At 34.8% G+C, this 25,382-nt stretch overlaps 1 protein-coding gene across 1 annotated transcript in view; it reads left to right on the top strand.

Moving 5' to 3' along the window:
* Positions 1 to 3,237: 3,237 nt before the first annotated feature.
* Positions 3,238 to 25,382, top strand: part of Smp_160140 (transcription factor,putative) — a gene marked incomplete at its 5' end in the record, with an annotated part of 29,499 nt that continues 7,354 nt past the window's right edge. Inside the window, 14 exons of the mRNA XM_018790775.1 lie at positions 3,238 to 3,283; positions 3,321 to 3,430; positions 3,472 to 3,542; positions 6,924 to 7,021; positions 8,859 to 9,042; positions 10,696 to 10,858; positions 11,292 to 11,596; positions 12,404 to 12,542; positions 15,307 to 15,444; positions 16,720 to 16,854; positions 17,682 to 17,766; positions 19,004 to 19,175; positions 20,537 to 20,969; positions 23,228 to 23,635. Of these exons, the coding sequence (XP_018646013.1) occupies positions 3,238 to 3,283; positions 3,321 to 3,430; positions 3,472 to 3,542; positions 6,924 to 7,021; positions 8,859 to 9,042; positions 10,696 to 10,858; positions 11,292 to 11,596; positions 12,404 to 12,542; positions 15,307 to 15,444; positions 16,720 to 16,854; positions 17,682 to 17,766; positions 19,004 to 19,175; positions 20,537 to 20,969; positions 23,228 to 23,635 (2,487 nt within the window). The remainder of the gene's footprint in view (positions 3,284 to 3,320; positions 3,431 to 3,471; positions 3,543 to 6,923; positions 7,022 to 8,858; positions 9,043 to 10,695; positions 10,859 to 11,291; positions 11,597 to 12,403; positions 12,543 to 15,306; positions 15,445 to 16,719; positions 16,855 to 17,681; positions 17,767 to 19,003; positions 19,176 to 20,536; positions 20,970 to 23,227; positions 23,636 to 25,382) is intronic.

Consider the following 25,382-nt stretch of genomic DNA (forward strand, 5'->3'; position numbering starts at 1 on the left):
ACATTGTTTACGTATCTTTACATTTCAGGTTACCGCCCTTGCAACCAAACTTCTGTATTCTGATTTATTGTTGTTCGGTCGGCCCGTCGCTGATAAGTTATAGAAAACATGGAAAGATTTCACTATACTACAAGTTCTGGACGCAAAATGCACCCCATAAAAACTCATCTAACGATCCAAAAACTGATTGGTTTCAAGATCATTACCGATGTCGAATGACTTCACTGACACTTCACGTATCACGCACACTATACTACTTTTCTTCACGTCAATCCACTTTCTATTCCAGCCTATACCACATAAGATTCACATTCCCTGAAGGTATTTTTGTGCACCGTACTCCGTAATGAAGAACCTAGGTATAACCGTATGATGTACTGAATGCGTATCTGTAGTCGTCCTGAACTAGACAACATAAATAGTTTCCCATTCAAAGTCAAAAAGCATGTAAAAAAAATGCAACAATTCAATGAAAATAATATTCTGAACTTGTACCCGGGTTCATTTTCTTGTACTTGTCACTGTTATCCTGACTGACTACATTGATATCGGTTTTATGGGCTCGATTATTCTCTTCTTGTACATGTACTGACAACTAGGGGCTTACAAATGAGGAAGCCGATCGATATTGTAGGACGGATGTATAACTCACTGAAATACTGTCGCACAATCCGTCTGACTGTTAGCTAAACTCAATTTTGGCAAAAACACTAATTCTTGATAATACTTGACGACCAATGCAGTCACAGTTGTCACTAAGGCAGTTAGATTAAGAGATTCTAAAGAGTAAGAAAAAAGATGGTGGTGTAGTTTTTTCATCTTGAATAACTCTCGCTCTTCATTTGAGTTCCTTCACAGTGACAATGATTCGAAAAATCATCTTCCTCTCTATAAACCTTTCGATATAAATATGCACTTGTTAGTATGCCTGGGTCTCTTAACCAGAATCTAAGTGGCCCAAGATCTGACTCCAGGTCGTATGAATGCTTGTTATTAAAATATACACTCTAGCTACCCTCGTATATAATCATCGCGTTGGTGAATAACGGAGTTAAATAAGTCAAATACGAGAATGTATTTTGAGTACTTATGTTTCATACAACCGTTAACCGGAAAACGGAGCAAAACAAAATGATGTGTGATGGAGGAGGTGAGTGAGCCAACTTGATTTAACCAAGCATGAATTGATATTTGTAGCCAAACAAAAATAAGTTGCATTTATGTGATAAATAGGACAAGAATTCCAAACACATATACTAATGAAAAAAAGTCAAAGTTGATAAGCAAATAAGTGGCAGGGTCAAAATGTGATTTAAGGAAAATGAATGGATTAATTTGTCCGGAGGCTAGAATAACGTGAGTAGGCTCGACATACGTACCAACCTCTACAGTATATTTTGCTTGGTTTTCGACTTTCACCTCAACAAGACATGGGACTAATGAAATGTCATTGATCTGTAAACAAAGTATTTCTGAGGTTAAATACATCCATATCATAGAACGATAGTCGGTGGTTGTCCAATGGTTTGCCGAGCTTCATCGAAGTCATATGTGACTGACGATGATTTGTTAATCAGTAACGTAGCAGTGCGGCTGTAGACGTTCAGTCTATGTACATTGTCTGCTGACGACCTGTCCAAAGTGCTGGACTTCATGTACCCTGGCTTAGTGGTAGTTTCTCTAGGCTTCAGTGGTTGAATTATGCATGCACCTGGCTTCGTACTGAACTGCATGTACCCTGGCTTAGTGGTATTCACCCTAGGCTTCAGCGGTTATTATTTTCTTGTGACACCTCGAATCCCATTAGGCGACGACATGGCGCCACATACAATACTTGTAACTAAGATAAAGAAGACAAATTTCACAGAGCCAGGATGTTTCGTACCAAGTTAAATAGAGTCAATGTGAGTGGGGTTCCACAGGGTGCTATTTTAGTTCTACTACTCCTCCGATTTTTACTAATGACTTCGTAGAAGAAACTGACCTACCAACTTTCATGTACAGTGATGATGCCAAGGTATGGAGGTTCATAAAAAACGGAAAAGTTTCGCTTCAGCTGCCATAGGATCTCATAAGAATAGAAAAGTGTTGGAAGAATAGTAGGTTGAAATTTAACTTGTCAATCAACTCCACAAGACACAAATGAATCATATTCCCTACGATAATCTCTGTAGAGTCCGGTCTCAGTCTATGAACAACAGAATTCTCAAAAACAAAGCGAATTAAATCAAATGAAATCATTCGTTTTAGACAAACCAACCTCGTTAACATCACTTTAGAATTGTTTCTGACACCTTATACAGGCCTCACCTTCAAGTTCAAAATATTATCATGCCTCCTCTCTCTACAAGTCGTCAATCTAAAAGACCACTTAAAATGTCGAGCAACCAAGCTACTGACATAGCTGAAAACAAAATTCTATGAAAACGGACCAACAACATTTGGTATTATTCTCATTCGGCTATAAGAGAATAAAGGGTGATCCGAGAAGTGTCCACAACAATAAGTAACTTTAGCACAATCCACATGCCTGGACGTCAACATCATGCTCTTTGAGCGAACTTCTTAAGGTTACACACCGACAGTTTAAAGTTGAATGCTCTCCCATTCGAAGTGACCACATCCGCTTAGTTGATAGATTCAAGAGGAGACTTAATAAACACGTACACACCCATAGATTACCATCTCACGCTTAGACTAGCTGTACCGAATGCATGTCTTGCAACTTATCTACCATTATCACTAACTAACATTATCAGCTTACTCCTTGCTCTGTTCCAATTACTCCCGTTTACCGATCACTTTCATATTCCGGTCAACTCACAATATATAGACAATCAATTAACTAATTAGTCTACCTTCTAAAACAGTTTTTCTCCCTATTATTCGAATTTTTACTTTACCGCGATCCACAATGTCACAAATCAACCACCCGACTAGTAATGTAATAGCTGCTGATAACCGGAATCAGTATTGATCTGTGTTGATTGTCCCGACTACCGTTACAAAATACATAAACTAATTACCATCAAACTGACTAGAATTAGTGTAGTTAACTAACCGGCATCACTTAAATCCTTGAGATGTGCAGAAACAATAGGAAAAGAGGGTGAATAATCCAATCGGTTTATCCAAGTTCGTTACAAAAGTCTTGTCGATTGAATTCCGCGCAATTCAAATGTTTTCGTCACCTTAATGCTATCATTGTTTGACAAATAATTCTCAAATGTTAAAGGCATGAGTTTTGCTAATGATATTAACGACCCCTCGACACAGTTATTTAGTAAGCATACCTTCTGTAATTATTCGCTTAGTAATAGAAGATTTAACTCCCGGTTATAATCACATAAATGACGGTTCATTTCAAAATGATTCTTGTGGAATAAACGATTTTTCTTGTCGGTCGGCAGATAATCCAAGCTGTCAACAGGTAAAAGCTATAATCGTTACTTTCTATTAACGTATTATCAGTCTTTACATATTGTATCAACTCCTCGTTCTCCGGACAGTAATCAAAATGCTACAACTCCTACTCAAAGAAGGTAACTAATCTTTCTAAGACACAATTTTGTTCCCTTCTTTGCGCTGCTTTGTATTCATCCATTGTTTTTCATAAGTTACTAGTCAAGTGTGACAATGCAGTTAGACTTACTGCCGTTAAACTGTAAAGTGGTGTTATTTTCCATTGACAAAATATGGTGCATAACTTGCTAAAACCCTTAATTATTTCTCCTAGTGTAGTATATTGTGTCTTAACGTGTGGCTTAGTTTGCTTGTGGAGTTAATAGTTAGACCTTTCTGTCACTTTGGTCTAGGTCACGAGGCTCCACTTCGTATTTCGGAGATCGACTTTTTAAAGGTACTAGTCTGGCTTTTCGTAAGAATAAGCTTCATGTTTGACGTAAGTCTCTACAAGCATTCCATAATGTTGAAAACGGCAGGCCTCCGTATTTTAGGCTTTAACTAAACTCCCATGTCGGTAACTGGGTTTTTGGGCGAGACTATAATTCATAGACGAACCAGTCAGATTTATGATGACAGGCTTTGGATTTCGGCGCGAAATCCTTTATCCATTTGGCAGAATAGCGTCTCGACATTTTAGCTGATGTCATTTCGTGATGAAAACTTTAAGACTAATCCATATCCCTAACAATCAACTGTAAATCACCATTCTTATTCTTAACACTGGTTTAAAGCCCTCATTCAGCCATAGTCAGTAGGTGGATGTTCTCAAGGCGACTTTAGCTTCGCTCAGAAGTCGTCCATAAATTATAGTCTCACCTGTTTTTGTGTAGTGTTATGGGTTTGTGGTAGTGTAGAGTTGCGGTTGACTATGATCACCGCTACAGGAAAACTACGTGCTAGTTGCTAGGTTGGACCCCTCCCAAGACCAAATGTCGAAAGGCAGCTGAAGGTCTTAGTAAGACGTATTTGTTAGCGATCTTGTGGTATCGCAATAATACCGAGGTCGTGCCAAAGTTTATAGGCGAGCCTACTGAGCGTACAAGAGTTCGTGTAAGGTCTCAAATAACGGAAAAGTGCGTTTTTTGGCACACTTAAACTTACAGTAAAACAATCACTGGTACAGTTGGTTATAAGAATAATTGTTTCCACTATACCAATCTTGTTCTCCTCATAAAAGTAGGTCACTACAGCTTCTCGCACAAGTGTTACCAAAAGTCAAGTGCATGAAGTACTTTTTCGATGCTAAATGCAGTTACTAGCCAAATTCCGTGCATATTGATTCTACCGAGCAAAGCATTTATTACAATATTTGAATGATAGCCATGTTCTTTGCAATTCTTTTTCACGTATTGTAATCCTTCAGGTTGTCTTTGTTTAACAGTTTTGCTATTCTAAACTCAAGCTTTTATGCCTTTAATCAATCAATGTTTAAAGCAGTATCAATTTAATTTCCGTTTGTTTTTAATGCACATGTATGGTCGTTGCTAACTGAAGTGTTATACACACTTCTTCATAAGCTCCAAGAACCCAGTGGACTATCTTGTGTTGTTTTTTTTGTCATTTAGTCCGTTTCCATGGGTAAATGGTGCCAGTTATTTTTTTAAAAAAATTATTTGACTAAGTAGTCTATATATATATAGATACATATATATATATATATAGCGATTGGTTTTTTTAATTTCTTGTGTGAGTCGCTAATTAGCTGAATACCCAACTACTACTGCAGTATGTCTTCTGTGTTAATGACTGTGAAATTGCTGCTGGAATCGACGAGTAATTATTAGTTCGTATCCGTCATTACCAAGATTACACATAGAAGCATTTCTATTTTTGAAATATATATCATTTATTAATGTCATATGGCCGAACAATAATTCCTTACACTGTTAAACGTAGTGTAATTTGACATTATTTTCAGTTCTTAACTGTGTTTGTGATGATTGAACGACCGAATACACAACTACAATCGGTCATAAAATAATATACGTGTGATATCCCAATGAACAGAAATTAGAACGTCTAAATTTTCATAACTTATTATGTGCTTCTTCATAGTAAATAAATAAATAATAAGAACCCACAGTCGCACTCTTTTTCTAATCAGAAAAAACATTATGTAACAAAGTACAAGACAAAACTACTATGTTTATAAGTTGCGAAATGAGTATTTTATCGCTGTCCAATGATATCCGTAGGTCACTAAATAGCTATTAAACTTAAGACTTCAGTTATCGATTAAGTTTTGCTCCGTTATCGCTCTGCTCATTAATATATATTTTATTTGTTTGTTACATATTTTTTGAACTAAAGCAGCAGGTTTTAGTTTCAAAACCTTTCTATCCGTCTGAAAATATTATGGGATTTCCCAATTGAATTCAACACATCGGATTATGGTGTGATAATTTATCTTAAATGATTGTTTTAAGTGTTTTACAGTATGCTTGGTAAAACAATATACATGAATCTGATTTTTTCAAGACATCCTTAAAGTTTCGATGACAGTCCCCTTTTTTAAAATATGTTAACACCTTGTGTAAACCACATATTAGAAGGATCAAAACATTTTTCACAACACCAAAATAACCCCAAATGCCCTGGTACGGCCGAGAGTGGGGAGAGTTTGCTCTCCCTCTCGAAATGCTCTCATATGGCCACGCGAATATATAGCCTCTGCCAGGAAAGTCCTACTCACTGCCTTCTCGTGGCGGGGGTGTTGTTCACAAAAGTGAGAGGACGAAAAGCGAATATCCGGAGCTTTAACCGGGTTGGTGGATGCGGAGGATCCACCTAGGGGAGTTGGAAAACCCTGATTCCAAACCAATGGTGCACATGGGCTCCAGGATCCTGAAGGAACAAATGGCGTATGAACCAACTGTTGGTCACCGGCTACCATGGGACTGCATCTCCTCACGATGCTCCACTGCCTTGTGGACTAGACCTTTAGGTCAAAGGCTCCGGGTGTGGCCCCCTAAGAAAACCACCTGCTTCAGTCTGGGCACCTGAACAGTATCACAGCCCTCACACAAATCAAATGAGATTTGTGCGGCGCATATGTATCTGGTGCTTCCTTGTACCAATATTTATGTGTTTAAATAAATAAATAAAATAACCAAACTCTTTTGTTATGTAAGTTCAGATACCTCCATAATGGTTGCCCTTCCTCTCCCCGTACCCATATATTTTGTGTACAATCTATACAATAAAGGTTAATCTGTACCACTGGAGATAATTTTGTAGTTTTAGTTTACCTATTGTTGCTCATATCAAAGCTTGTGCTTATTTATAATCTTATTCATACGTCATAAAGTGAACATATCACGAAAAAGACTTCTAATCTTTGAATGCGAAATTTATTAATGATATTGATTATATTTCTATTCATAATTTTAGACATAAAAATAGTTATGAAATAATAAACCCATAGCTTCATCTTTCGTTGTTAATATATCTTTTTATAGACAGTCAGCTCGTATTGAAGCTAAACAGAAGAATAAAAAGTGCTGTGAAAGTGAAGAAGAAGATATTTCAGAGTATTGTTTGAGAACTAAAATTCCCGGTGAGCCATTTTCTTCTAAGTGCACAGTTTAAAACCATTTAAAGTTCACTAAAATTTTCGTTGTAAGGTTGTTATTTGTCGTCAGTTAGTCACATAACTGTTTTAGGCAAGCACTTGTTTCAAATTGTTAAGATACTAACAATGTTTCATTTGAATAATTCAAGAACTGATCATCGACCTAGTTTTCAACTACAATCCAAATGTAATAGAGTATAAATTTATTTTGAATGTAGGCTATTGAGTTTTAGAGAAAGACGCTATTTTATGAACTACAAATCCTATCGTTTGCTTAGTTTCTTAGACACTTTACTTTGTACTCAAAGGATAAAATGAACCATGTCAAAAGACACTATATCTTGAAGTATTATTCACCTTAAATTCATTTATTACAATCACTGCATCTATCAATTTTTATCTTCCAAAATTTTCAGGTCACCATGGTCAATCCATGCATTAGAGCTGCATGTCTTTGAGGCTTTATTAGTGATTCTTCAGATGCTTCTCAAAAAATATCAACTACATTTTGTGTAGTACCTAAAAAAGCATTATTTCCATGTCTTTTTTGGATAATAATCTATATATTTTAGTCAAAATAATTGATGGAATGGTTGTACATCGTGATTAATCAGTATATGTGTGCTTGTGATAGCATTACATTCATGTTTACGGAATACAGGCCAGCCATTCCAAATTTGTTGTCTTCAAGATTATATTCGTTTATAGTTAATAATGTTATGTGATATGGCTTAAAATCGGTCACAGTGTTTTAGTTGTTTTCATCCCTTCTTTTTAAATCCAATCTCCTTTATTTGGCTTTCTATCACTATTTACATTATCATTTTAACTATTTTACTCCCGATCTTATCAATTTCCCGTCATTCTGATAGTTTAAAACAAAAATATAACAAATTGGACTAACATTTGTGTCAGACCCTACATTGTTTATCACCAATTGACATAGACAGATATCGTGTACATCTCATGACGTATTGCATAAAGAACATATTCGAGTAAGAATTATGGTTAAATGAGATGTGTGAAATGTCTTATTGACTGATATTTCATACATGAATCAGAGATATGATTATGACAGTTTTTGTTAGCGGTGTAATTTGAAGAATAAGACAATCTTTAACAAAACGTTTTGTCACAAGCTATTTCACTTAAAGCACTGTCTTGTCTTTTAAGCGCGGTATGAATACTTTTATATCCAGTTCTACTCCTCAGCCGTCATTTTTCTAGCTATCATAACTAGTTTAAGACAACAGTTAGGATATATTTTACAGCTTTATAATGTATTCAGTCGTCGTTAGTCGTAGTTGTATCTTGAACAAGTTGCAAATTATTTGATAAGTTTGTTTTTGTAACAAGTGTCACTAGATTTGCTATGATAACGCATCTGGGGTCGATGAAATTTAGATTACCTTGGCTTCTCGGAAATATTTACACGTAAAAATATATAATCACCAAGTGGTTCCACAATAGATAATCATAGCTTAAATCAAAGCTCATATTTAAAGTAATGAGCTCAACCTCAGCAGTCAATTTCAACTTTCGTAGGCACAGAAATGATCTGTTCAATACGGTTAAATAAATAGGATATGTATCAACCAGTTAAAAAAGTATTTGGCTCACCAATAGTGAGTTTAGCTAAATGGGATGTCAGAAAAGTAATGAATTCCAATCGCTCATAATTAGAACATTTATAATACACAATTATGTTATTGAATTTTTCACACAAACTTTGTAGTTGCTGTTTCTTGTTTACCTTATATTGATTTATCAGAAAAGATAAAATTATTCCTACATTTCATGCACACTTATCTTCCTAATTTAGGTGGTCTCACAAAACGAAACAAAAAACTGTCTCCACATATGAAAGTAAACAATTCTGCTCGCAGAAAACGCACAAAATCTCGTCATTCTAAACAGTCACAAGATTTAAGTAATTGTTCTTCAGATTCTGAAGAAAATGACCCTGAAAGATTATGGTGTATATGTCGACAACCTCATGATGAAAGGTAAGTAATATACAGGCAATACCGAATGTAGTTGGAACTTAGTGTTCTAAATAATTCAAGCGTATTTATTGTTCATACTGTATATAGTTATACTCTACAACTGTTACACTTGATTAAAGTTCGTTACAGGTCTACGGTAAGTTCTAATTACGAAACGATTGATTTTATTGCAACACAAATAGGTTCCTATAATGAACTCGGGAAAATAATGACTAGCCACATTACAATTCAACAATCATCCACAACATGGAAAAAATACGGAAGTGCATGATGACTTAATATTCAAGATTACTTACTTACTCTTGTTACCTCTCATTGAGGAACATAGGCTGCCCAACAGCATTCTCCATCGAACTGTCCCAGGCAATCTTTTCTAGTCGCTTTTTATTCGTTTGATGTATGCCTCCGATTCCCGACGCATTGTGCCCTTTGGTCTTCCTATTTTCTTCTTCCCTTCAGGATTTCCGGTTAGGGCTTGCCTCGTGATGCTGTCTGATGAGTTCCGCAAAGTATGTCCTATCCACTTCATCCTTCTCTAATTTCCTCTTCAGCTGAAGCCTATTTTTTCTCTGCCATAGTAGGTTGTTACTGATGGTATCCAATCAACCGGCATTGAATATCTTGCGTCGACAATAGTTTACAAATACCTGTACCTCGTTGATGATGGTTGTAGCAGCTGTCCAATTTTCAGCTCCATACAGTAGGACTGTCTTGACGTTCGTACTGAAGATTCTGATTTTCATATCGGTTGACGATTGTTTTGAGTTCCATATGTTTTTCAATTGTAGGAATGATGCCTTTTCTTTCCCAATCCTTGCATTTACGTCTTCATCGGATCCTCCTTGTTCATCGATAATGCTACGCAGTTATGTGGAGGTTTCTACCCCTTCCAGAGCCTCCCGATCAATAATATTCAAGCAGAAAAATTAGAATAATACAGTTCTATTTATATGATAAGAGAATATAACTCGGAAACACAAAAATTAGAGAACTAAAATTGAGAAGAATCATTCAGAAAATGGTGACGTCTATGCAGAAATATGAATTAATAAAATTCAGCTCGTCCTTATCGTTACAAGAAAGAATTAACATTTATCTATGAAACTAGGTTACGTGGGATCTTAGCAGTAATATGGCTACTGGAAGTAGATTCTGAAATTTCTAATGCATTATACTTACTAGTACTGTACTTATATAAAATATAATTGTCAAGGTTGAGAGAAGAGAACAAATGATTTAACGCTAGCAAATCATGGCATATTCGTAGTTGTCATCTGTAATAAGTTCTGACAGAAATACCAATTTACTATGAGCTTTTATGTTTCTCTCAACTTATATAATATTGAACATCAAAGAGTATAGTTTTTCCGTTTACAAAATAGACATTATTTTGTATAACATGATGTAATAATCTAAATACCATGTAGTAGACGTTTTGTATTCAATCTGGAAGCTTCATCAGTAATCAGTCCATTAATATTGATACAATTGTTACACACTTTCTTTCCTTAGTTCAACTGAGGACTTGGACAAATATCTAAAACTTATTTCGTCTTTCATAAGCCTTAATGCTACTTCAGATCTTAATATCAAAATATTTATAGTATATGATATATATGTCTTTGTTTTCTAAAAAAAAACTTCCTATCTTAGATTCATGATATGTTGTGATCTATGCGATGAATGGTATCATGGTGATTGTGTTGGAATTAAACCAGAAGAAGGTAAATGTATGGAAAAAAATGAAATTGAATTTGTCTGTGATTCATGTAAATTAATGGGTGCTTACACTGGCAAAAATGATAAAGTTGATCATGTAAGTCAGGAAATTTCAATAACATTTCTATTCCATATTGTGTATCTCTGTACATAAGTATGTTTTAAATTAAATCGTCATGGTCTTCTATAGTCTAGTATTTTCATGGCCTTGCGTGATATATTACTCGAACCTACCCAATTTAGAATAAGAACTAAGAGCATGCAAAAAATATTACCCGAATAAATCCGAATAATTAAGATAGTGCTAAAAGTATGAGAGTTCACGTGAAATTTACATAAGAATTTTCTAACATCTTTACTTATCCACTAGCACTGATTAGTCGAGAATGAACCAATGAGGGTGCTCTAAATCGATCCCAACTTGAAGCATGTAGAAATCAGCACTTTATCATGCTAGCACAAATTATATTTTAAATAAAATGATGATGTAACTTAATTTATTCCTGTTTCATTTAATTTTTTTTTCACAGCTACAAGCATTTACTGGTTCTGATAATGTTAATGAATTTATGTCGACACAATTTGCTCCAATCATTAATACATCTGTATCGCCTACCAATCTGTTGACAGCAACCATAGTAAATAGTTTAAGATTACGTTTAACTGAAGAAGCTGAAAAAGAACGTGACCGAATAGCTACTATTTTACCAGAGACAGATATAGCTATAAAATGTCCTTCAGAGGATGATAGTTCAGTTTCTGAATCATTTTCAACTTTGACTAGTGTAGAAGAAACTCCATCATATGTGGTAACTAATGAAAATAAATTATCTTCGTAAGTTGATTATTGATTTGTTGGTTTTATTCGATCATTATCGCTTATTTATGTTGTAAACTCTTAAAATGGTAAACAGTTCACTCGGTAATCACACTTTACTTCTCAGTAGATGATGAGTATCTATTTAACAGGTACCGAATCATGTACTTCGATCTAAACTCCAAAATGTGAGAGCTAGTTGTATTACCTGACTGCCTAAAGTGAAGTAGATGATGCTTGGTTCAGATCTGCAGCTTATTTTCTGACAGTTAAATTCTTAATCACTGAGCCATCGCTCCACTAAAAGTCATGTTCTTGTACCTAACGAAACCTTCAACCTGTGTGGTTGTAACAGAGCAAAAACACTTAGGCCAACAGACCACATTTCAATAGGTAATATTCGATTACTACCAAAGACTAAGTTGTTGATTATTATCAATCAATTATTTGTGTAATTTGGCTATATATACTGTTGCTTATCATTCTTAGAACTTGGTTAGTTAGAACAAGATGAGGTTCGTTTGCCTTCAGTGTTTGTGCATTTCTTTTACAATTATTTCCGTTCCAGTCAAAATTGGATTTCATCCTCCCGCTTTCCCTTTTTGAAACAGTCACTGAATGAAAACGTCTTAAGCTTGTAAGCGTTTGCCACGACAATTTGATCTGATACGGATTTCATCTCAGCTTATTGGCTTGATATTATGTCAACTTGAGCCTATGCACATTTTTTTCCAGATATTACGTTTACTAACTTACAACATTCTGTTTTGTGTTTTTTCCTTACTAATAACATAAAAAAACGTGTTCTTATTTTTATGCATATAGCGTGAACAATTCATGTGATGCATTAAATCATTCGTCTGTTAACAACACAAATAGTTTACAATCTGTTAATTTCATGAAAGCCCTATCACGTCGAAAGAAACGACCACGGATTATTTTAAAAAATGAAATAAAAGAACAAGTGAATTCAACAAATTCATGTTTAGGACCAAATTGTGATAAAACTATTAATCCTCAAGTATGTTGTTATTGTGGACTTATTTATTTAAACATAAATATTGGTACAAGGAAGCACCAGATACATATGCGCCGCACAAATCTCATTTGATTTGTGTGAGGGCTATGATACTGCCCAGGTGCCCAAACCGAAGCAGGTGGTTTTCTTAGGGGGCCACACCCGGAGCCTTCGACCTAAAGGTCTGATCCACAAGGCAGTGGAGCATCGTAAGGAGATGCAGTCCCATGGTAGCCGGTGACCAACGACTGATTCATACGCCACTTGTTCCTTCAGGATCCTGGAGCCCATGTTCACCATTGGTTTGGAATGAGGGTTTTCCAACTCCCATAGATGGACTTCTCGTGTCCACCAACCCGGTTAAAGCTCCGGATATTCGCTTTTAGTCCTCTCAATTTCGTAATCAACACCCCCACCACGAGAAGGCAGTGAACTGCATAGTCTTTTTTTCCACACACAGACTAATAGTATTTAATCTTTACTTGATTATAGTTTTTTCCTATGTCGATGTATGTAATTCAACGTTTCAATTTGAACCGTCTGATTGAAGCTTATTCTCTTACAGTACTGACTTTGATTAGATAACCGTTTTAAACCTAAAAAAACGCTGAATATTATTCGGTCGAGGAATATTGAGAATTGACTGGAGTTGGAAATGTACAACATTGAATCACAGCTCAATTTGAATGGTAAATTCTTACCATACGAGTTAGCGGTTCTGGGTTCGGTCCTTAGTGAGATTGTGTGTGTGTACTGTTAAGTAGTTTCACACTAGGGCTATTCAGTGCTTCTTGGTTTTCAATGATTGCTTAATCGAGATCTCTCCGTGATAGGAAATTTCAAATTCAATAATCTTCACAATATCTTGTAGTAATACAATGTCTCTTTTCAAGGTGATTGCCTTTGAGTATACACTGGGGTAACATTTTCGTGGTTTTCAAAATGTGTGATGTACAATACAGGTGTTTTGTGCAACTTAAAACTCTTTAAATTCACTTGGTATTGTTTGGTTAAATCTTCACATTGATGTTTAAGACTGCAATTGATTAGTCACTTATTGGCATATGTGCATACTGTGCGTATTGCCTTGAATTAGTACATTAATGCACAGCATGGTTATATACTATGGTGATGCCGAGTCGTGACGATCTTGTATTATTTCGTAAATGCTTCACAATAAAATAATTTAGGTATTAAGACTATTCAGAAATCATACAATAAGTTCTTTCCATGTATCTACGACTGTGTTTCAGTTGTTTTGCTGCTCAATTCGCAACATTTCATTAGTCTGTGATCCAGGTTTTATAGTCAAAGCATCTGGTTAGTGTCAGTATCTGTATTTTTCACAGTATCTATATGATTTACGATCTGAAACAAATTTTTCAATAATTTATTTGTTTAATGTTTTTCACGATGTCAATCTTTTTTATTCATTCAACTAGGTCTCTGAACTTCCTATTCTAAGTAAGGTATTGGATCCTAGGTTGTTCAGACCCAACATTTTTTTATCAGGTTGAACTGCCTTTCAGTTTTGCCCAAGACATTTAAATTAAACAACCTGTTTATCCTTGTGTATCAGTAATAAACATCTTTATCCATAGGATCAGGATTTGCACATATGATTTAGTGGTTTAAAGTTGAACGTCTTGATCGCTAGACCACCCCTTCTATTTATTATTATTTATTTAAACATAAATATTGGTACAAGGAAGCATCAGATACATATGCGCCGCACAAATCTCATTTGATTTGTGTGAGGGCTATGATACTGCCCAGGTGCCCAAACTGAAGGCCACCCCTTCACAGCATATGCGACTACTTGTAATGACATATATCAATAATAGAGCTACAATAAACATACATTAACTCGTATTTCTAATCTAATCGCCAAATCTTCCATAACTGAAATTCACTAAAGTGGAGAAAACAGGTGTATCCATTCTTTGTCTTCTCCCTCGTCCCCGAAATCTCATCTTTTCGATTCCTAATGACATTTTTACCACACTAATTTATATTTTCTTGAATCGTATCTTTGATCCTTGATCTTTTATATTACCAGTATTACTGTGCTACCCCTACTACTCTAGGATTTATCTTGAAAATTTCATCTCTCCTACCCTAATGTGCGTCGACTTAAACCAAGGAACATATGTACATGTTTCTACGTTGAATCTGACTGACGGACAGTAGTATCTGCATACTCACATTGATTAATCACCGATCAGTGGCCAGTGCCATATTTTTCTTTTCCTTTACTGCCAATTGTATACAGCGGACCAAGACCTAGATCCAGTGTGTACGGTCAACTGCATACAGCTGCCTAACATTAAAACATAGTGCATACTGTTTAGTTAGTTAACTATATGGCAACGTAATCGATAAAATCTGATCGGGTCTAAAAACCATATGAACACGAAATCGACTATTATTTAGTGATTAAGCAGCAGTAAATAGGTCAGTTTCTGTCTGAATAGCTCTGTACTAATATCTCAGACTGTGAAGTTGGATGACATGGGTTCAAATCCACCACGGAGTAGTAGTTCCCTCAAGATTACAGGTACACCCTGGTAATAAGTGCTAAGTAGCATGAGAAACATCGGTCAAGCAGTGTTTCCTATCAACTACCTCTAACCAACCATCATCTGAATACTTTCAAATGTTATGCATATTTCAGATTTCTGCTATCGGTATTGTATTTTGTATACTTTAGTCTTTTTATTTCCATTTCATCATTATGTTTTACAGGTTAGTGTTTATTGTAGTAACCAGGTGTTTGAAAGCATACGGAATGGATGTACTTCAAACAGTTTGCAGAAAATATGACTCAACAGATCCTCTAGATAAATCGGTTAGTTAGTTTTCATGTATTTATTTATTCGAAATGAATAAGAATCGTGTTTTTTTTTTCAAAAATAATGGTTTTACAATTTGATATATCAGATGTTTAGAATATTTTTTCTCGCTCTTACGTATATTACGATAAGAAGTTAATAAGACTAGTCGCGTCATATCAGAACAAGGATTCACGACCCGAAATAGCGAACCACATTAACACTAGATAATTCCTTATTCAATACAGTTACGGGCAGTCACACTCAGTGGGTCCAAAGATAAAATCAGTAAGAGGAAGGGAAACCACATATTTAATAGTCCGTAGGCTCTGGCTATTTTTCCAAACTCAACGACCAATCGTATTTTACTTCCACCATCATAAATCACAACTCAAATTCACACGTTTTCTGGCCTGAATTTCTTGTCTCAATAAACTGTGTCTATCACAGTAGTTTTCATCTTTCTCTCTTTTTTCTCTATTGGTGATGGCTACTTTTCCCTCTGGTTATTTATTTTTATTCTCTCTTCACACAGGTGTGATATGTAAAAAGACTGGGACTTATTGGAGCAGTAAAAAGCTGTTTTATAGTTAGCCAGATTTTCTCCTTATCGTTTGTAGTAATGGACGAGTCTTTTAGCTTTGTAATCTTTTCTTCGAACTATCTTGTACAAACACCTAGCCTCGATTTTAATCTCCTGAAGACTACAAGCTGCCTTGTATTATTCTAGGCGTGACATCCAAAAAAGCAAATCTTGTTCGGAAGACTTATTGGTAGATATCATGGGAGCTTATTTTACGGAAATAGCATTTGTGTTTACTTGCATTTACAAAGATCTTGCGAATGGGATGGAATATTAGACTACTAAATGCACAGTAGATAGCCAAATAATGTCTTTGATCTTCGGTAGTAAACTAAGGATGGCTAACACCCTGACGAATTTACAAAATAAATGGTTTTCTAGGAAGTTGTCGCTCTATAAGTTGGAAAATGCATTTAATATCTGAAAACAATTGATTCCAATTGCTTATAAGCATCTATTTTTTGAAAATCTTGAACAGATTGCTCTATTTCTAGCGTTAATTTGTTCACACATGTGGGTCTTATGGCACATCCTTTCTTAGTACTGACTTTCGTTTTGTAATACGACTGAAAAATGTAGCAATTTGAACAGATACAGAATTTTACCAAGTTCTGTATTATTTTCTTTGTTTTGTTTTACGAGTGTTAATCATTTACCCAGTAATAAAAAATCGTTTATTGTACTTTGCTTTTGTTTTGTTTTTGTTAAGGGTCATCAATATCATATAGATGGCCGTAAAACACTCGTTGTCTTAGATCGTAGAAGTGGAACAGTTCTAAATGGTACTAGAGCACCTACTAGTGATTCTTTGATTGATTTTTTATCTGCCCATCCCACTTTTCAAGTAAGTTTTACTGTTTACAACATAACATACTTTTAAATTATTTACTTAATCTACGGTATATGATTAGATTTTGGAGAAACGTTTATTATATTCAATCTGTCTGTTAATGTCAAAATTAATCTGTACGTGTAAAAGGAGACAAATACCAAGATCTTTTACTGCTCTATTGTACTTATTCCATCGCTTATGACCAATTTGTTCTCACAATTATTTGAGTTCTATAGAGTTCTCGTTTAATTTGAAGATAGGTCTTATAACCAACTGACATCAGTTGAGAATTTCTTGGAAACCAAAATGCACTGAAGAGTTGTTTCCTCTTAGTCTGTGATTCCTTAAAATTTCTCACCCATGGTATCACATGAAATAGGATCTGAACTTATAAAGTAGGATATTATGCACGATACTATTTATTCACTGGATGTAGAGTTATTGGTTCTTATTTCTAACGTGATCCTCATTCACTATCTCTACCACTGTTCATATGATTGATTTTTCATTTTATGAAAGCTGGTAATGCTGACCTCGTTTCGATTCCCCAAGTGGAAGTAGATTGAACTGATTTTTGGCACCTGAAATCTACTTGTTGAATTGCGATACCTAATCAAATCAGGTGATTACAATCAGTTAGTCTGTAGATTAAATAATAAACAGTTCATAGTCTAGTACACAAATCACCGTATGTTCATATGTTTTATTAATGCTGAAAACCCTCTAGTGTTAAATCTGCTTCTGTCCAGTCTTAAAGTATTTATTACATCAGATTGCTTGGAGTTAATTTATTCAAAACAATATCAATTTCCTATTCTTTTTTGTTTTTACTCTAACAGGTTGTTTACAGTCGTCAGAAAAGTGATCGATCTCAAAAGACTACATCTTTCAATCAATCGAATAAATGTTCTGGACAGAATGAAGGTGAATTATTCGTAAATACTGAATATTTATTCAATGACATAATATTTGCACATATACAATTATCCCTTGTTCGATACAATACCGATTACCATACCGGTGAAATTAAAACTGTGCGTGAAATTTAGTGGCTTGTTCTTGTTTACTTGTCATTCACTTCACACTTCTATTAGATTTATATGATTCACATGCCCTTGAAGTCGATTAAAGTCAAAATATAAAAACTTACATTCAAATTGTTAACCTTGGGAACACCAATTAATTTTCAGCGTCAACAAGTGCAAAAATAACCAGTTCAATATGTCTGAGCTGATAAAACATTTATCAACCAATGCAAAGACAGTTAATCTGTAATTAATCAATGAAGCAGAAGAAAAAGATAGTGCAACATAATTTTAGTTTCATACTGGCATAGTATTCGTCTGTTCGCATCCACAATTTGGGCAAAGATCGAAGTCAAGACCTTCAGTACTCACGGCCTGCTCTTGACCACCGGATTACTGGGTACCAACCTAGCCGTAGATATTTTAAGTTTGAATCGATTTGCGATATACTGTTACTACCATCCAATGACAGTGGTGACAACTTTTCAGCTTACTCTATAAAAAAACTCATTTCGTTCACTGTAAGACCTGAAGATATGGTATTCGATGCCTAGTAGATTTGCTCGCTATCAATGATTGAAAGTTCCAAACTAGAAAGGAAGGTGTCTATTCCTTCCGGATTTTCAGTGGTACATCAACCGAGTTCAATCCATGATGAGTACCACCTACAACTTAAACCAACATTCACAACACACACACACACACCCTGGTCAATAAAACAAGACCTCGCTCAATCTGTGTATATTATTGGATTTTTCAGATGGGGGTTAATCGTGTGGTACTAATAAGTTGTGGAAGCTTCTAGTATATACCAATTATCACTATGGTTTATTGGTTTAGTTCAAGTAATAATTTACTAAGCCCTTTAAACTTCTACTATCCTGGTATTAATATATTAGTTCCTTGACCAAAACATGTGGTATTTTTGTGTTTGGATGTGCGAATGGGTATAATTGTCATATGGAGTCTTTTTTACGTATGATGAATTTAACTTCGTTGGTTTTTTGTCTGTTAATCATTCGTAGTTAACCACCAGCTGTTCACTTTGTGTCTAACGTCATTAAGCTACTTATTAATCATTCAGTAGTATACTTATCGCAAACCTAATTTTGTCAACTTTTTCATCGTTTTGATAGGACCTTCAAATGTGAATAAAATCTCGCCGGAGTTTGATGCTTCCCGCTCACCTTCGTCCGTATCATCTGAATCAAATGATAAAAACAATAAACAACAGCCCTTAACGTCTGAGAAGGTTGAGCGTATACGAAAGAAATATCGATGTCTTCTTTTTGCACTACTTGAAAAAAGGTAAACCGAAACTCGCGAAAATGAAGATAGCTTTAAAGTGATGATGTAAACCGCTTCTTTTCATTTGTGCCAAGGTATATGTAACACTATATCATTCAAGTTGGTCAACAGGAAATCCTATGTTACCCTTAGGTGTCGTGCCAGTTGGCACTTGTCCCTGAAATCCTAAAGGAACTGATTCTCCCTGATCGATTTGAACCCATGTCACGCACTTTCACAACCTGAAGTATCGCTACTAGGTCATCTGACCGCAAGTATCTCGTAACAGGATTGAGATATTAGAATTGATCGTTGTTTTTCTTTATAAAGTTTTGTTCTCTGAGCTGGATGGTTTGGTTGATTGATTGAAATCAATCCAATTTATCGGCCAATCAGAAAAATTAGGCAGAAACATAGAAACAAAAATCAAACCAATGGGATATACAACCAAAACAAAGAAATAAACAACGACAGATATAATGTCAACAAGAACCAATCAACATCGAGGTGTACAGGGCAAGCTGTGAACCACATATGGAGAAATTCGAATACTTTACTTCTACCAGAATTTTGTGCTGATAATGTCGTCCAGAAGGATGATGAAAGCTCCACGACCAAACCATCCAACTCAGAGAGCAAAACTCCACCAAAAATCATCCACCTGATCTACAAATCTTCTCCACCATCTCAAAATTGATAGTTCACATATAAGTTCACGGTTTCTTACCAACTACCTCCAACCATATAATGTCAAATTGCTTAGACTAGTGAGCACATTGAAACTTGTTCGGTAAATTTCGAATAGATTTAAGGACTAGGTTAAAAAGCCAATTTATTCGTGGTACTAATGATAGTGTGAAAGATCAAAGGAAAAGAAGTACTGCGTAAGATAGCTAGTACTTTCAGTTATGTTGAAAATGAAACATTTTTTTCTAGTATTTAAATCTGGTTCTTAATTGTTGGTCGGATAGTTAACCTAAACATATCACATGATTAAATATCGTGAAATTATTTCCATTCTGACGTTTAGTCCCACTAGTCTTCTGACACATTGTACTAATCAATAAAAGGTTAAACGATAAGCGTACGTGGTAAACCAAGAATCAGCTTTCATTTCTAAGGAAAGAGACAAACACCACTAGTGGTTTTTTTCTCAATGGCCACACCTACAACCGCTACTGCTAGTCTATACACTTCTTTTTTCACTGGAGTAGCTAGTTTGGCTTATGTATATTGAGCTTGAGTATCGGTATCGAATCTCGGATACCTCACGTAACAATACTTATCATTTACTGTCATGTTTTGTTGTCTAGTATCCCCTTATTTCCCGTAATGATACGCTGTTTTATTTCATTGATTTTTATTTTCAAACTTTCAAACAGAACACAAACCTCACGCCATATTTTCACAGCTAATCGTTCTAGATTGAAAACTTTAACTGCAGAATTGGAAGGTGTAATCTCTACCAGAAATAATTTAACTAACTATTCTATACCATTAGATGGATCTTCACCACTGGCACAAGATTATCCAACATATAAATGTCAACTACATTTATTTCTTAATTGTTTAGATAATCCTTGTATTTCAGAGAAATCATCCAATACTCTTAATAGTACAAATTCTAATGCTGAGTCATCTATAATGTTACGTGATCAATTTTTCGATTCATTAATTAGTGGTACATTAAAACCTATTGATTTGACACATTGTCAAGACGTAAAAACATTGGAATCCATAGTGAGACGTACTCGTTTAGCAGATAATGCTCATAATAAATCATCAGCTATCACTTCATCTGTCTCATCAAATAATGTAAGTGTATATTTCCATTACTGAATTTGTCTTATATTTGACCTGTTTTGTATATAAATTAAAGCAAAAATCAACATCATAAAAGTCAGTTATAAACTGAGTTGGACAAATTCTTAGCGTTGTCCATGAATCCTAAAAGCAAGAATATGTTACTTAATGACCGAGAAGTGTTTGTAAGATGCACAAGTATTCTTTTCACAAGTTTAAACAAAGAAAGAAATAATACAATTACGTTTGTTGGTTAAACAAATTATAAGCTTCTAGTATGAATTTTAGACACTTTAAAAAGTTATAAAAATCTACACAATTATTGGCATGACTTTTGATTGTATTGTGTTATTTGCACTGGATGGTTAAATGACAAGGCGTTTATTGTCATTTTGCGAATAAAACACTCAACATCAACTCTTAGTTCACATTGATCTCGTTCTTTGATGAAAAGGTGTTTTCATAGGTTCCATCATCAACTTTATTTGTCTTTGTTTCTCTGTTGTGCGTTTTGTTTTGTTGATCTCTGGTCAAGTAATTAGTGAATCTTTTTTACATAAGTCGGTAAATAGAGTGTATTGATTTTCTAGTTTCTGAGGCTACTTTCATACCTTGTTCCCTTTATTATCTTGAGAGCATGAACAAAATAACATAAATTTATATTTATTTCGGTTAGTTCTTGTCGGCTGCTTACAACCTGTGATATTTAGAAATCATAATTATAAAATGGGTTTAAATTACTTACATGAGAGTTTAGTTTAAAATCATTTTGAAGGCATATCAGTATAATATAGGCAAAGGTGTAAATAAACTTAATGGAGGTAAAATCCGACTCACACGTCCTCGTCGTGCCTCCTGGATCATGGTAACCATCCTATGTACTAACGTGAGCGGTAATGTGGGTGGTGGAGATCGGCCTAATCAACCGCTCTACCTATACCCGCAAACGATTACGAATGCTACAAAGAGTCATTGCATAACTATTGAGGGTTCGAAAAGATGGTAAAAATGAGTCTGCCCCAAAAAATAAAAAAACCGAATGAGAGTGTTATGTAATGATTTTGCGTAAACAGTGCAGTCCCGGTAGTTGTGCTGTGCTTCTATGTAGCACCCTTCTCCAGAAGAGCCTACTAGGCTTCACCATATTCTTATGGCTGGAAGGGAAAAAATGGACTGAATAAAGTATTGTAAATATTTGCCTTATGTTAAAGCACGTTTTATGAATACATTTGGCCACCAACTGTGTTTATAAATTTACGTTTACTTGTTAAAGCAGTTACATTGACCGAACAAAAATGATTGCATATCTTCGATTTTCTGAACATGCTTCAAAGAGCCTTCAAACAATAGAGGGAACCACTTTAAGCAGAGCAATTACTAAATATTTCTTGGATACGGTACATCAGGTCGATAGCTTGCAATCTGTCAGTCATGAATAACACAGTTGAACTCCACTCTTCTGAAGTTTGCTGAAACCTTTGCTATCGTGCGTCAGGAACCTGATTTATGTGTTTAAAAGGAGATGGTTGTTAATCTTTCCATCCCTTGGCGACAAATATTCCTTCATTACATCGAAAAATCTTGTTGGACTCTTTCTATCAATGAATTACATCATTACGTGTTTTTATTTCAACCGTCTTATAGATTAGTAATTTTATCTTAATTAACTGAGCTTTACTCATTTTATTATTATCAACATTCGCTGATTACGTAATCAACTATTTCTTGCTTTTTGAACCTTTGTTATTATCAATATTGTAGCATGGCATTGTAATATATTATCATTCTTTATTTTTACACCTTTGCTTATATCATACTGATTTACCTTCAAAATAACTCCCAACTAAACTCTTTCATATTATCCTGCTCAAATCACTATTCTTGTTTTCTGAGAATAAGTTTATATTACTGATGTTTCGATTTGCTAGATACTTCTTAATAAATATATGAAGATAGCTATTTGTATTCAGAAAAGAGAGTAATGAATTCATTCTACTTATTCCATGTTCTCTAGTGACTTTTAACTATTTGTAAACAACTTGTTTCTTCTATTCTCCGAGATTATTACCAGTGTAGTTTGTCGTCGTTGTTGTCTTCGGTATATCTCCATTTATATTCAAATTTTAATCATTTTTTTTTCTTAGCAGGATATTTTGTATCAACTTGGTTTTAGCTTTCATTTCATTGTTTCATTTTTCAAACTGGAGGTGTACATTTTGATTTTTCGATCAATCACTGTAAGTACTGTTCCTTATTTTTCTAATGTTTAGGTAAATACAAATCATTCTAATGTCGTATATGGATCTATTCCTACTAGTTCTATGGGGATTTCCTCTTCAGATAGCTTTCCATCTTCCAATCTTCATACGGCCACAACAATAACAACATGTCAATTGACTGAAACTACTAATACTACCACTGTAGCAACTATAGCAAATGAATTACCAATCTTGGATACTACAAGTGAACATGGCAAACATTTATATGATATGCATTGTAAACGTTGCACAAGTCAAACAAAAACATTGATGAAACAATCATCTCAACAACTACAACAACAGTTGCCAAAAAAATCAATATCATCCCCTTCTAATAATACCACTAATGTCTGTGATGGACTATCCACATTATCTGTGAAAACAGAACCCGGTGTTAGCGGTACATTTTCTGGAGAAAAGGTAGTCTGTATTATTATTTGTTTGGTTTGGAGTTTCATTGTACGTTGACCTTGCAAACAATCATGTATTTGTACCGGCGAGAATGAGATCATAATTAATTAGTATGGAACGAATTGTGGAGATTGTAGAGTTTTCACAGTCGGAAATACCAAATGATCTTAACTAAATCACCATTGAAAACCTAAAAGGACTAGACCAAGTGTCCTGAGTTCGATTCTCAAATGTGTGGGGTCGTGAATCGACTGGGACGAAACGGCTGCATAGTACTTTAAGGTTTTTATCACTGGTCTAATCAAGATCCTTTTGCGGTTGAAACAATGAAAAAATCATAATTAATTGTTTAAATTAGTGTTCCACATGGACATATAGTCCATAGAAATGTTCTGTGAATTCAAAAATGAGTCGTCATAATCAAGACACTAGGTGCTGTGACATCAACTAGCGAAGTATTAGATTCATATACCTTAAGTAATAGGAAAAATATGTGGTTTATTTAGTTGAAGTCTCTCTCTGTTTTTGCTTTCGAAATTAAGTACTACTTATTCTCTGTTGATTTGTATTCGTTTATACTTTTCAAACAACTCGTCATTATCTATTATTGAAATAGTTGTGTTAGATCTTAAATCCTTTAGCAATAATTATGTATTTTTACTAAAAGTGTGGTCATCAATCAGTCAATCACAATGCAGAACCTAACACACATGTACGCCAGATCAAATTCCCATACCCCATTAGCACAAAGAGATCAAATTTTCAGGGCAAATCCCAGAGTATTAGAGGTAGTAACTGTATTAGTGGTAATGGAAAAGATTGTGCAACAATTATACGTCACGAGAAAATACAAATTAGTAAAATAAAAAAATTGTTACGACATAGGTTAAATACACATCCACCATTGCGAATTATTTTGAACCACGTTACTTAAAGTCCCTAATCATTGGTTAAGATAATCCTGCGGGCCTCAACCTATACTTACCTACATGGCTTAGCTCAATAGTCAGTTTCGTCATGGACTGATGACATTTCTTAGTTTGACTACCCTAAAATATATGGGCAATGATTTTAAGATACCTATGATCGACAACTAGTAACCTAAGAATATTCTCTATTCTTAATGGCCATGTTTCATACTCATAAAGTGGAACGAAAAGAACTGCTGTGCACCATGCGCTTCATTTAGTTGGCGGACGGCTATCTCGCCTACTGCACAAGCGACACGATTGAGCTTTTTAAATTCGTACCGAAATTTTGTCAGGCACCAACCCATCTGGACTGATGAGAATTCGAAAGTAAGTAAAATAATCGATACATCAAACTATCTGACTCCCAGTCATTAGTTCTGGTGCTAAAACATTTGACAGTTTCCACTCATAAATTCTTACCAGTATAATGACACCGATGGTTCTCTTAATTTTATCTCCGTAACTCTTCGGTAGATCTATTACTGAAAATTTTGTGGGCGATATTGAACTTTGTAAAAAGTATTATTTTTAGCCACATGAATGACTGATATGAATGATTCGGAAAAAACTTAGTGTAAATAAATTCACACTCAGATTAGTAATGTTATGCAGAGATATTTCTACTCCATTATTATCATAAAATTTATGGTCAGTCTTGAAGAACCAGTGTACTTTTTATAGACCATTGAATTCCAACAGGTTACATTATTTCCGTTACGAAATACTTTCGATTTTTTACTAAAGGGGTTTATGGATATTTTTTAATTTCATAGTTAACATCATTG

This window comes from Schistosoma mansoni (genome assembly GCF_000237925.1).
Source record: "Schistosoma mansoni, WGS project CABG00000000 data, supercontig 0037, strain Puerto Rico, whole genome shotgun sequence".
Lineage (NCBI taxonomy): Eukaryota > Metazoa > Platyhelminthes > Trematoda > Strigeidida > Schistosomatidae > Schistosoma > Schistosoma mansoni.